The sequence below is a fragment of the Telmatherina bonti genome (genome assembly GCF_933228915.1).
Source record: "Telmatherina bonti genome assembly, chromosome: 13".
Lineage (NCBI taxonomy): Eukaryota > Metazoa > Chordata > Actinopteri > Atheriniformes > Telmatherinidae > Telmatherina > Telmatherina bonti.
The window spans coordinates 5,797,260-5,809,496 of record NC_136611.1 but is presented as its reverse complement, the minus strand read 5'-3'; the positions used below and the strand labels follow the sequence as shown (position 1 = coordinate 5,809,496).

At 42.5% G+C, this 12,237-nt stretch overlaps 1 protein-coding gene across 1 annotated transcript in view; it reads left to right on the top strand.

Annotated features, from left to right (window-relative positions):
* wdfy3 (WD repeat and FYVE domain containing 3) overlaps positions 1-12,237 on the top strand; it is a 137,567-nt gene that overhangs the window by 53,655 nt on the left and 71,675 nt on the right. Inside the window, 5 exon segments of the mRNA XM_079252111.1 lie at positions 328-599; positions 1,639-1,836; positions 9,308-9,497; positions 9,747-9,961; positions 10,754-10,866. Of these exon segments, the coding sequence (XP_079108237.1) occupies positions 328-599; positions 1,639-1,836; positions 9,308-9,497; positions 9,747-9,961; positions 10,754-10,866 (988 nt within the window).

The following is a 12,237-nucleotide window of genomic DNA, read 5'->3' as shown; positions in this document are numbered from 1 at the left end:
CGACGCGCAGCGATGTTTAGAAATACTGGATAATTGTGTTTCCGTCAAAATAATTGTGATTATATTTTTGTCATAATCGAGCAGCCCTAGTTTCATATAAACCTTCATTTAAAATTATTATTTTCATATAAACTCGTAGAAGAATACGTTAATTCCGAAGGATTAATTCAGAATTAAAAAACATCATGTAACCGTACCCAAATGTTTTACTCCGGCCCTGAATCGTCTTTTCCTCTTCGTTCTGAATGGGGTTTGTTGTCATTGCACCTATTCATTCGGATCTTTGGGAGCGAAATGATTTGAAATGATTTTGTCTTCTCTCTTCAGGCTTTGTTAGCGGTGTTGCGCAAGAGTCACCGCACTCGGACGGTGTTTCGCAAGGTGGGCGGCTTCGTCTACGTCACGTCCTTGCTGGTGGCCATGGAGCGCTCGTTGTGCCAGCCGCCGCAGCACGGCTGGGAGCACGTCAACCAGAACCAGGTGTTTGAGCTGCTGCACACGGTCTTCTGCACGCTCACCGCCGCCATGCGCTACGAGCCAGCCAACTCGCACTTCTTCCGCACGGAGATCCAGTACGAGAAGCTGGCTGATGCTGTCAGGTGTGTGAAAGGGTTTACTTTGTTTTTGTTTCATCTTAAAATGTCTTTGAATCATTGTTGGACACATTTTCTTCACTCTTTTATACTTATGAGGACTTGTTTAATGGTACTGGTTGGGTTACATGTTGGAGTCATGTGACTGACAAGATTTTAGTCAGTCACATGACTTTCCACATCCAGCTAGTGATCACATGCAGGTGCTTCATAAGAAAATGTTTCCCTCTGTGTTCAATGTCTGCAAAGAAACACAAAAGACACAATAGGAGGTGGTTGAAAGAAAGGAAAAATAACTGAGGAAGAGGTAAGGGTTAACATGACTGACTTTTACTGACTGGAGAGACCTCAGAGATGAGACAGGATGCAAGACAGAGGCTGAATGGTTAAAAAATCTTCAGGAATGTGGCTTTAAAATTATTTTCACAAGGTTCTCCAGACGTTTTCTTCAAACATTTGGCTGCTTTTTAATGAATTTAAATCCAGTTTTTTAACATGATTATTTTTTAGGGGTTTTTATGTCTCTGTGTTTTCTAAGCTACTTAACACTGACCTGCAAGTATTTTAAGCATGACTGACTTTGACTGACTGGAGAGACCTCAGAGAAGAGACAGGATGTAAGACAGAGGCTGAATGGTTCACAAATCTTCCAGAGTGTGGCTTTAAAATGATTTTCAGCTAGGTTCTCCAGATGTTTTCTGCAAACATTTGGCTGCTTTTGATAAATTTAAATCCAGTTTTTCAACCTGATTATTTTAAAAAGGTTTTTATGTCTCTGTTTGGGTTTTCTAAGCTACTTAACACTGACCTGCAAGTACTTAAAGCATAAAAACAGAAAATTTGGCAAAGAACCGGCTCTAAATGTATTAATTAAGCTGTTGTATTGGAACTCAGCTGGGTGGTCAGATAGGTTTCATTTTCTTCTCTTCCAGTGAAAAACTGTAATTCTGTTTTTTATTAAGGCTGTTTGTGTTCTTTGTTATCTGATTAATTCCTGTATTAATCACCGACCCCCCCCCCCCCCCCCCCCCCCGCCATCCTCCAGGCTGCTGGGTTGTTTTTCGGACACGAGGAAGCTGGGTCCCACCAGCGTTTTCCCCTCCAACGCTCAGCCGTTCCAGAGGCTCCTGGAGGACGAGGCTGCCCCCGGTGGCTGTGCAGGCGATAGCGTCTGTCCCACGCTGAAACATTGCAGCAAGCTCTTCATCTACCTGTACAAGATGGCCACCGACTCTTTTGACAGGTCAGTTAGTTACAGAAGTTTTCTCAACTTATCTGGTTAAATAAAGGTTAAATAAATAAAATAAAATAAAAAAACACCACCCTCAAGTAAAACTCTGTTGTTATGCAGCTATTAAAACTGTAACCTTTTCAGTCTGTAGATATGAGCTCCAAGGGTTTGTTCGTGTTGTTCACTGACAGCATAAAGCTAAACAAGCAACCAGCTTGTAAGTTAATGTTTCAGTGAATTCTGATAAAAAGAAAACAGTTTCAGCGTCGCAGATCGCAGCCTCGTGTTCTCAGCACATTGTTTTATAATGAACTTAACTCATGTTTTATTTTGTCATGAAGGACCGCCACCGCGTTTCTTTTGCTCTGGTTTTAATCTTAAAAAAAACATTTTTATAGTTTAACATTCAGAGTCTAGTTTATTCAGTCTCTCAGGGGAATTTTAGCTTCTACAACAAGAAGAAGACGAAGAAAGTGACCTAAAAGCTCACCTTGAGCCAGCAGAGGGAGTTAATCTGAGGCTCACAGGTCTGTAACGCCTGCTTGTCCAAACACTGTTGTAGGAAAGCTGAAGGTCATACAAACCAGTTATTCTGTACTGGTGATAGCTTATTTAAAAGACAGTCAAAGTGTTGAAACTGGGTAAAATTAACCACAAATGATTATAAGACATTACAGTTAATGTCTCAAAAACTGAGCCAAATAACTTCGTTATGCTCCTTATTAAATGTAATAATATTTATTTTGAACTAAGTTTTATGTCTTTATCAGACGACAGGATTTGAACCCGGTTTTGACCTGACAGAGATGTAGCAGACAGACGTTCACAAGCTGCGTTTTTATTAGTTTTTCACAAAATAAAAGCAGAAAATTCCATAAATTACAATAAAAATTTTGCAGGAGTTTCCATTGAAGGGATTTCACAAAATATAAGAATACTTTATTCATCCCCGAGGGGAGATTCAAGATGTTAGTACATAAGCATTAATTGTAATTAAATCTCTACTACAGGACGAGATTTTACAAGAATTGCAGCGTTTGCCAAGTAGCATGTTTCACGGTTTTCCACTTGTTGCGGCTTTTCAGACACATTTTCCTTCATCTAACTTTCTAATTCCTGGTAAAACTTTGCATTTCGCTATTTGCTACCAAAAATGTAGTTTATATTTTTCTCGTTAATTAATAATATATTAATTAATCATTAATTAAGATTTCTGTCTCCTCAGTCCATCCACACCGCGCCATCATTATCGCAGAATGAAAGCAACATTAAAGTCAGACTTCTGAGGAAAAATAACGCTGCGTGGCTACGTTGCATAAGCAGCAATTCTGACAATTCTGAACTGAGGTTTACACACTATATACAGCAAAATGGAATCACCTGCGAATCACAATTGTTTTTTTTTGTCAAACCTGACAAATGTTGCTTTCATTTTGTGAAAGAATGAAATGGGAACACAGCTACTGAAAACCCAGGCGTTGAACTTGTAGTTAAACTTCTGAAATTTAAGTCAGAATTCTGAGAATTTTTTTAAAAAAATTTTGATTCAGTGGCCCTAATAATCTTCCGTACATTAGGAATTAAGTGTTTACATGGTCGTTTTTTATCAGTTTAAAGCGGAATGAACTTTTATTCTGAATTAAAGAGGAACTAAAACTCCTGTGTAAACAGCTGTCCTTTGGACAGACCAGACTAGAGCAGGGATGTTTGGTCAGAATGCAAAGCAGCGTAACCGCTGCACGCCAGCCATCAGCACGGTGGTGGAGGGACGATGATCTGGGGTTGTTCTGCAACAACAGGCTCTAAACAGACCATGAACTCCTCTCCTCCATCTCAGGTCGTGTTTAAGACCCTCTGAACCTGATTAGTTTTTGTTTTTTATGATTACGTCCAGATGCAGGAGACAGAATTGAAACTGTGACGTGAAACTCTGCTTCTAGATCACCTTCCAGTCCTGTTCAGTCAGATCATGGCTGATCTGTGACCGCTGAAAACATCCGCTCAGAGACAAATACTTGGGCACCTCCTTCTGTGAAGCTCATGTGCAGTTGTGGTTGACGATGTGCATGCGCCCCAACCCTGCAGCTCTGATCCAGTTTTCTCTGCCAGCTTTCCACTAACAGCTTCCTTCCTTCTTTTCTTCTTCTTCTTCTTCTTCCTCCTAACATCTGACACCGTACGGCTCATCATCCTCGGCCTGGCCTGTCTGCACGGCTGCGGGTGTGTTTGTGCGTGACGGATGTTTGCGTGTGCATGTGTGTGTGCTGCCACGCAGTCGTGCGGAGCAGGTGCCGCCCTGCCTGACTCACGAGACCTCGCTGCCCTCCCCGTGGGGCACGCCGGCGCTCGCCAGGAAGAGGTAGCCTCATCCTCACATTTTCCTTTCCATCATCTTTGCCTTCAGTTGGTTTGAGCGTCCATTCGCACCACACGATGAATTCTGATGCTGCTGAGGAGCTGAAACACATAAACTGGGATCTTTTGGTTTCGTTCTTTTCTCGACTCAAACAACGTCTGTTTTGCGTCTTTGAAACGGTCGTTCTGATCACATTCCTGCTGCCGCTCCACTTCCTCCTCATGTTTATCGTCTCTTAGCCGATGTAAATCCATCCTAAACCCAGTCACAAAAGAAAAAACATATTTTCCACATGCACTACACCTCACCTCTGAAGATCTGCTCTACATCTGCCTCCTCTTCGCCTCTCCTAACCAGTACCCAGACTGCATATTCATGAGACAAACTACTCTGAAGGCTGCAGAGGATTCGGGGGGGTTTGAGGCAGAGGTTTTAACCTTGTCAACGTACTTCGTTATAACCTTTTCTTTGTGGATGTCAGCACATTACAGTTACTTTCTACAATGTTATATTGTAATAATTAAGAAATATAATGTGATGATTTTGTCCTTGCAGATCATTTTAAACCTTGCATTTGTCAGCCGATCACACTGGTTCACACGTAGAGCTCCTTTAATAACAAATTTGGCGACATATTTAGCGAGTTTTCAGACCCCTCTTACTGTCAGATGTTCAATCAATTAATCAATCTGGATTAATAAAGCACTTTTCGTACAAAAAAATGTAACGTAATGAGCTTTACATTAAAAACACAATGAACTAACAAAAAATAAACCAACACATTTTTACCCAACAAATTGCCCAGATCAAGAACTTACTAAAAACGCGCATACACAACATAAAACATACACACATGATCATGTATCAACACACGTGTACATGAAATTATGTCTCCAGAAATGCCGTCCTAAACATCATAAAGTGTATCGAGGAAGCTGAGACACTGGATAAATAAAAAATGTTTGGCTGAAAAAAAAACCCCCACATAAATATAACAATATAATAGAAACAATTAACTAACCTTAAAATAAAAGAAAAATATGATTACAATAATTGTTGATCCAAGAATAAGTAATCAAAAGCTTAAACAAGTAATCAAAATGAAAAGGTATCAACACTCCCAGCTGCTCTCAGGTCCTCTGTTGGCTCTTTATGCCAGAAAATAATCAAAAAGTTAAAAGAACTTTAACATTCTGTAGAGTCTTGATCAGAAAACAGCCGGAGCTTTTAGTGAACTCGCTGGCTGCCAAAGACGTCAAAAGGCTGTTTGCGCTTTTGCTGTTTCTGTGTCTGAAAAAGCCAAAGTTTAGCCAGGTTTGCACATCAAAACGTCCCCAAAATGTGCTCTCTGAGGACGCTCCGAGTGCGTACCCAGCGCTCCAAATGTGCACCCAAAGACGCCCTGGCGCACGCACCCGGTCAAATGCCTGGAAGGCAATGAGATAAAATACCTTAAATAATTCTTTAAGGATATTTTCTATTTCTTTTTGAATCTGAAAATATTTCCTTTTTTATGGGTCAAAATATTTTAAATGTGGTTTATCATGATTAATTCTTTACAAAAACTTTTTTTTTTGTAAAGTGTAAAGTTTGTAAACTCCTCAAGTGGAGGAGTTTAAATATCTCGGGGTCTTGTTGACGAGTGAGGGAAGGATGGAGCGTGAGATCGACAGACGGATCGGTGCGGCGTCTGCAGTAATGCGGGCTCTGCGCCGGTCTGTCGTGGTGAAGAAGGAGCTGAGCCAGAAGGAGAAGCTCTCGATTTACCAGTCGATCTACGTTCCTACCCTCACCTATGGTCATGAGCTGTGGGTCGTGACCGAAAGAACCAGATCTCGTGTACAGGCGGCTGAAATGAGTTTCCTCCGCAGGGTGGCCGGGCTCACCCTTAGAGATAGGGTGAGGAGCTCGGTCATCCGGGAGGAGATCAGAGTAGAGCCGCTGCTCCTCCGCATCGAGAGGAACCAGTTGAGGTGGCTCGGGCATCTGGTCAGGATGCCTCCTGGACCTCCCTGGTGAGGCGTTCCAGGCACGTCCCTCTGGGAGGAGACCCCGGGGAAGACCCAGGACACGCTGGAGGGATTACATCTCTCGACTGGCCTGGGAACGCCTCGGGATCCCCCCCGCAGAGTTGGCAAATGTGGCTGGGGAGAGGGAAGTCTGGGCTTCCCTGCTTAGGCTGCTGCCCCCGCGACCCGACTCCGGATAAGCGGCAGAAGATGGATGTAATTAATTTTTTTCTTCTTTATTTCAGTCCCTCGTCAGAACATTCGCTAAATTTGCTGCTATTTGACTTGATGAAAAGATATTTCTGTCAACAAGGAACTGATCAGATGGAAATAATGAAGAATCAGATGAGTTTGGTTTTTACTCAGATTTTAGCTTTAAAATGCATCATGTTAACCAAACAAACAGAAAGAAAACCCGCTGCTGTTAGAAGTGGACTGTTGAGACAACAGATGTTTGCAAGTGGAAGGAGGTGGTTTTCTTGATTTTACAAACACACAACCCTGATGATATTTGTTTTTGTTTCAGTTTTTGTTCTATAGTCTCATAAAAAAATCTCATCTTTAGTATGGTTTGTTCTGGCTGTGAAAATGACTCTTTAATGTGGGAGTCTCAAATGTTGCCTGCTGGCAGTTCGCTTTGTTTTCTGCTCATTAGTCACCAACGTGACAGCTGAGTCTGAAGCTTTTTTCTTTTCTTTTTTTTTTTTACCATGAATTCTTGTAACCAAGGTTGAATTTGCAAATATGCTGCAACGAAGTAGAAAAGCAGGAGTTTTGTTATATATGATTTTAATTTGTCCTTCTGGAGATGGAGGGTTAAGGTCAGTTTCTCTAAGGAGATAATATAATGACAAGGAGTTCTCTGCAACCAGCTGCTAGCAAGGTTTTTTTTTTTTTACTATCATCATTAAAATCTTAAGACGCAACACCTTTCCTAAAGTTAGTTTCAGCCTAAAATCTGATATTCTAGATGTGCTGAAGCAGGGAAAGGTCTAAAACCTGCAGGACGGTCCAGAGTTGGTCATCCCTGTTTCAGGATCTCTCAAGCGAGCATTCGGTCCTGAGGAACGGATTGAGAATCACTGCTCTAACGTAATCAGCTGAGCATTCGGCGGTAATAACAGCCATTATTTGGTTAAGGAAGCAGTGATGGACCTGTTGGTAGGCTGCAGAAACTGCCTCTCGTCCAAGAGCTCCAGCACTTTCTGCTGACTCCAGCATCCTCTGCAGCATCTCTCAGGAGGAGGGGGGGATTTGCTGCTCTGTAATTTGCATCACAGAAACACTCTTATTTGTTTAATTGGCCGACTCCAGGCCCCAGCAGATCTCCTCCTCTCTGCTGTTTGCAGAAGAGGTGGACGGGAGCTCGGTGCTTTGAATGCAGTAGCACTGCGAGGACTGCTGAGTCATGCTGAATAAAGTTGCGGTCAAGGTGTTAAACGCAATTCTTGCATGATCTAAGTGCTGACATTATTTCACTCCCACCAGAAGGACTCTTTGTGGTTGTCACTATGAATACTTTGCTTGGTTTTATGAGCTGGTTAGAGAGGAAACAACGCAGTTGCTGTGTAATATCTGGATCTGAAACGCGTTTTAACATCCCTTCTCAGACTTTACTGAAGAATTCATTCATATTTTAATCCTTTGAGAAGATGGATCGGCTTCCTTGTGGCCAAAAAGAAATAGCTGAAATAGAAATTGACAGAAGAAGTTAAAATCACAGTGTGAAGGTATAAAACGTTTTCCACCTTTATTTAAACCACCTGAGAGTCTAATGGGACCTTTTAGGTTTCTGGGAGTTTGTGAGGAGCGATAAAACTCAACGTTGCCTCTCCATCTCAAAAGGATTTTATTGTACACAAACGTATTCTGGAGTCACCCGTTCTTGTCCAAGGTGCCCTGTGGAAACAGAGAAAAATAAATATCAGAAAAAGCACGCTCCATAAAACACTGATGCATTTCAGCCCCCTGGCTTTCATCAGGGAGTCAAAAACCATGATCACTTCTGACTCTGGGAACAGGATATAGACCCCATCCCAATGACCTGATGGATCTGGCTGGTTCATAACAAACTAGAAGATCCAGAATGTAGTTAAGACCTTTTTTTAATCAGGACAGTCTTGGAGACAAGGATTATTAAGAAGGCTAAACTGTACGACATTTTCCGCTTTGGTCCGCTTGAATAAAGTGCAGCTTGAAAACAAAACAAACCAAAAGAAAGAAGCTCATTTTTCAGATTTCCCCACCTCCAGGCTGTCCTGGTGTGAATGCACCCTAAGAGGTTCTCCTCCTGAACTACTGAATTCAGTCTATTGCTGGTAAACCCCACATAGTAAACTTGGCTCACTTTGATTTTACCTGTTAACACCACATAGATGCTAACAGTAGCATTTGAAGCTAAGTGACACAATCCATGAGCCAGCCAGATGGGAAAACAGAAAAGTAGAAATGCATGTACTTCAGCTGTTCATGCAAACTGTGCACAACCTACTTATTAGAAGGTATGGGCTACACCAGAGGTGTCAAACTCCAGTCTTCCATGTTGTAGACATTTCTCTGCTAAAATACACTTAAATTAAAACCTTCTCCTCAACATCTTGTTGATAAGTTCTCCCCAAGCATGTGGTCCCATTAATCTGATTCAGGTGTGCTTCAGCAAGATAACATCTTGCGGGCGGACCTGTACCCCTCTGGGTGACATACATATGAAGCTGTTTTCTATCATTTGAACAAGTGGCAACATGTTGATGATGGCAGACAGCAGTGGCACCAAAATGGAGCCTTGGGGAACTCCAGATGAGTCCCTGTCTTTAAACAAGACTCAAACTACCACAAAACCTATTGAACCCAATCCAAAGATAAAGTTTTACTAAGTCTTTGTTCAAATGGATCCCGTCTAACCTTAACTGAAGCAGTCTCAGTGCTGTGATGTGGCCAAAAACCCGACTCTTAGACATAAAAACAAGGAAAATATTTTCTTTAACTTCACTAAGAAAAAGCAGTTTTCATGTCGACCGATCACTTCTCATGAGCAGGAAGTCTAAATTGTTCCTTTCAAGAGTGGCTTGACAATAAAATGAGTTTAAACTTTTCTTCTTTCCTTCCCACCTTCCTCCAGACATGGCTACTATGGTACATCAGGACCTCCTGCCCCAGTCAAAGCCCTGACTGAGCTGAAACTCCACCTAGCTAGCCCCTCCCACCCCGCTTCCTTCTCGTCCTCGTCTGATATGGTGGTCATCCACCCGGGCGCTGTACTGGCCATGCTGGAGCTGCTGCCCTCTGTCTCGTCTGACAGCCAACCGGAGGTGAGGGAACACAACAAGGAAATGTACTTCCCACCAAAGTTGTGGGGGTGAGGTGAAGGCCAGGAAAGTACCGTTTCTTTCCTGTCAGGTTTTGTGTTTCAGAAGTCAACCAGCCAGTTTCAGTCAGTCGTAGATCTGCTTACATGGGTCAAACCATTCTGGGAAAGTTGTCTAATAATACACTATGTGATCGTATTAAATATATTAAGGGGGGAAAACTACAGGTGATGATGCATTTCCCTCTTGCAGCATGCCCTGGACCTGCAGCTGGCTGTGGCCAACATCCTCCAGCTCATGGTGAACAGTGAGAGGAACCAGCAGGTGTTGTGCGAAGCCTGCCTCCACCAGCGGCTGTTGCAGCGATGCAGTCAGGCCCTGGGGGACGAAGACCACCCACTCCACCCGCCGCTGCAGAGGATGTTCGAGAGGCTGGCCTCGCAGGCTTTGCAGCCGATGGCTCTCAGGTAAACGGACCTGGTTATAGGACGTCTTTGGTGACGTTAACCCAAATCGTTCTGAAGGATAAGTCGGCTTAAAAGTTTGAACAGAAGCGAAGAATCAAATTCATCCATCCTGATGGATTTATGTCGTAACATGGCTCCTGCTTTCTATCTGCTTTGATAAGTTTTAAAAAGCGATTCTCATTTCCCGGTTGACTAGTTCAGGGAAATGGGGGTGAAGTCATTTGACACACACATGGCTGGTTGTTTTCATATGTAAATTTGAGGTCTCGCCACCTTAAATGACATTGGGGGTAAACATAATCCGTTTCCCGTCCTAGCGTCTGCCATCAGGCTCCCTTTAGGTGTTTTTTCTCCTCTTTGTTTATTCTGTGTACTTTCTGCTCGCTGTAGCCGGCAGCAGAGCTCCAAAGTCTCTCTCTTTCCGACGTTGCTCGGAAACCGTCTGTTTTCAGCCGGCGGTGACACAAGCTATGACTGAGACACTTTCCATTCAAGTCACTTTGATGCCAGTCAACCGTTTGATGGACTGAAAGCTGCTGTTAACGACACGTTGAGGCGTGGGAGTCTGAGCTTGACAGACTGGATTTGCAATTTGAGGGCAATTATGTAGAAACAGCAACTAAAGCTTCCATAAATCAGATACATAACGTTAATATCATCATGCATTTGGTCATCATAAAATATTTCTGTTTTTTACAGATAAAGAAGCTAATTGGTTTTGAATTGCAGCTTAATTGTTCTTCTTTGTTGGTATTTTCAGTGTTTGACATGCTGCTAATTTGTCTCCCTCAGGGAATTCTTGCGTCTTGGAAACCCTCTGAACTGCGGTGCCTGGGACAAGAACTTACTGAAGCAGTACCGTGTCCACAAACCCAGCTCTCTCGGCTACGACGCGGAGATGAGAAGTAAGACAACAGCAAGTCCTATCAAGTAGTTTCCGGGCAGCAGATTAGAGGAGATTCTCTCATATCTTCTATTTGTTCTTTTTCCATGTTGGTAAAAATGATCTTTGTAAACAGATGACTTTAGATGACTCCACATAACGATAATAGCTTAGATTTAATGCGCCTCTCAAGAAGCCAAGGATGCTTTACAACAACAAGAAACAAACTAAACCATTAGACTAAAGATCAAATTTACCATTAAAAAGATGAGTTTTGAGAAGTTTTTGAAAGGGGCATGATGTAAGAATTACTCCAATCTAACATTGAAATTGTATTGATAATGCATTTTACCTTTTCAGGTGTCTGTTGTAGCATCGGTAGCCACCGATGCTAGCCTTAAGTGAAGAACGTTCAGGCACATCCAGTCATTTCTGAAGCGCCTGTACAGATTTAGACTGTTATATGAATCTGTATATCGTTTGCGTAGCTATGGTAACTTGTGTTGTGCTTTATGACCTTTGCCAGTGGGAGCATGTAGATGTTGAACGGAAGTGGCCCCACAGTAGAACCTTGAGGAACTCCATGCGATGGTGAAAATGGCTCCTGCGCTGCTGCTACATTTCCATAAATGACAGCTGAACCGATTTACCAACTTATTGGGGTAGTAAGCCCTTCTGGTTGATCTTCTTCTGCGGCGTCTCAGTCACTGCGTTGGCTTGCAGGAAAAATGTCATCTTCTTCTGCATTGGTGCTATTCGGGCTGGGCGAAATGACGATATCGTTTGGACGATAGAAAATGTCTAACGTTTCATATGAGGCTCTATCGTTTAGGCCACTATAAGGTGCTTTACTGCAGTATTTTACGTCAAGATGCGCTTTAAGGCACAAACATGGAGGAAGACGGTAGCAGACGTGTTTCAGAGCAGGATAATTCACTAAAAGATGAACAGCCAACCAAGTCAATGAGTTTGCTCATAAAAGAGGGGAAATTTCTGTCACATGGATGTGGTTTGGATATAAAAAGACCGACGTGGAACCGACAACAGCCTAACTCACAGTCCCAACAACGGACTCCGACACAACTAACTCATTTTATCACCTGCGCAGGAATCAGGATAAAAATTTGAAAATAAGGAATAGAGGCAACAAGCAAAAGCAGCGTCAAGTGGAGGCAAAAGCTCATAATAAACGTTTGACATACAGACATTTAACATTTATGACAGAATTACAGCCAGTTTTACCGGCGCCGCCTTATAACCGATAAGAACAGACACATTAGGATCATTATGGTGAGGTTCTCAATAAGCCCTGAAAGGTTTTCCAACCTCCCCAGCACTGTAATTTATATTCTTATTTTTACGTGTATCAACTATCAATTGAACCTTTCCTCAT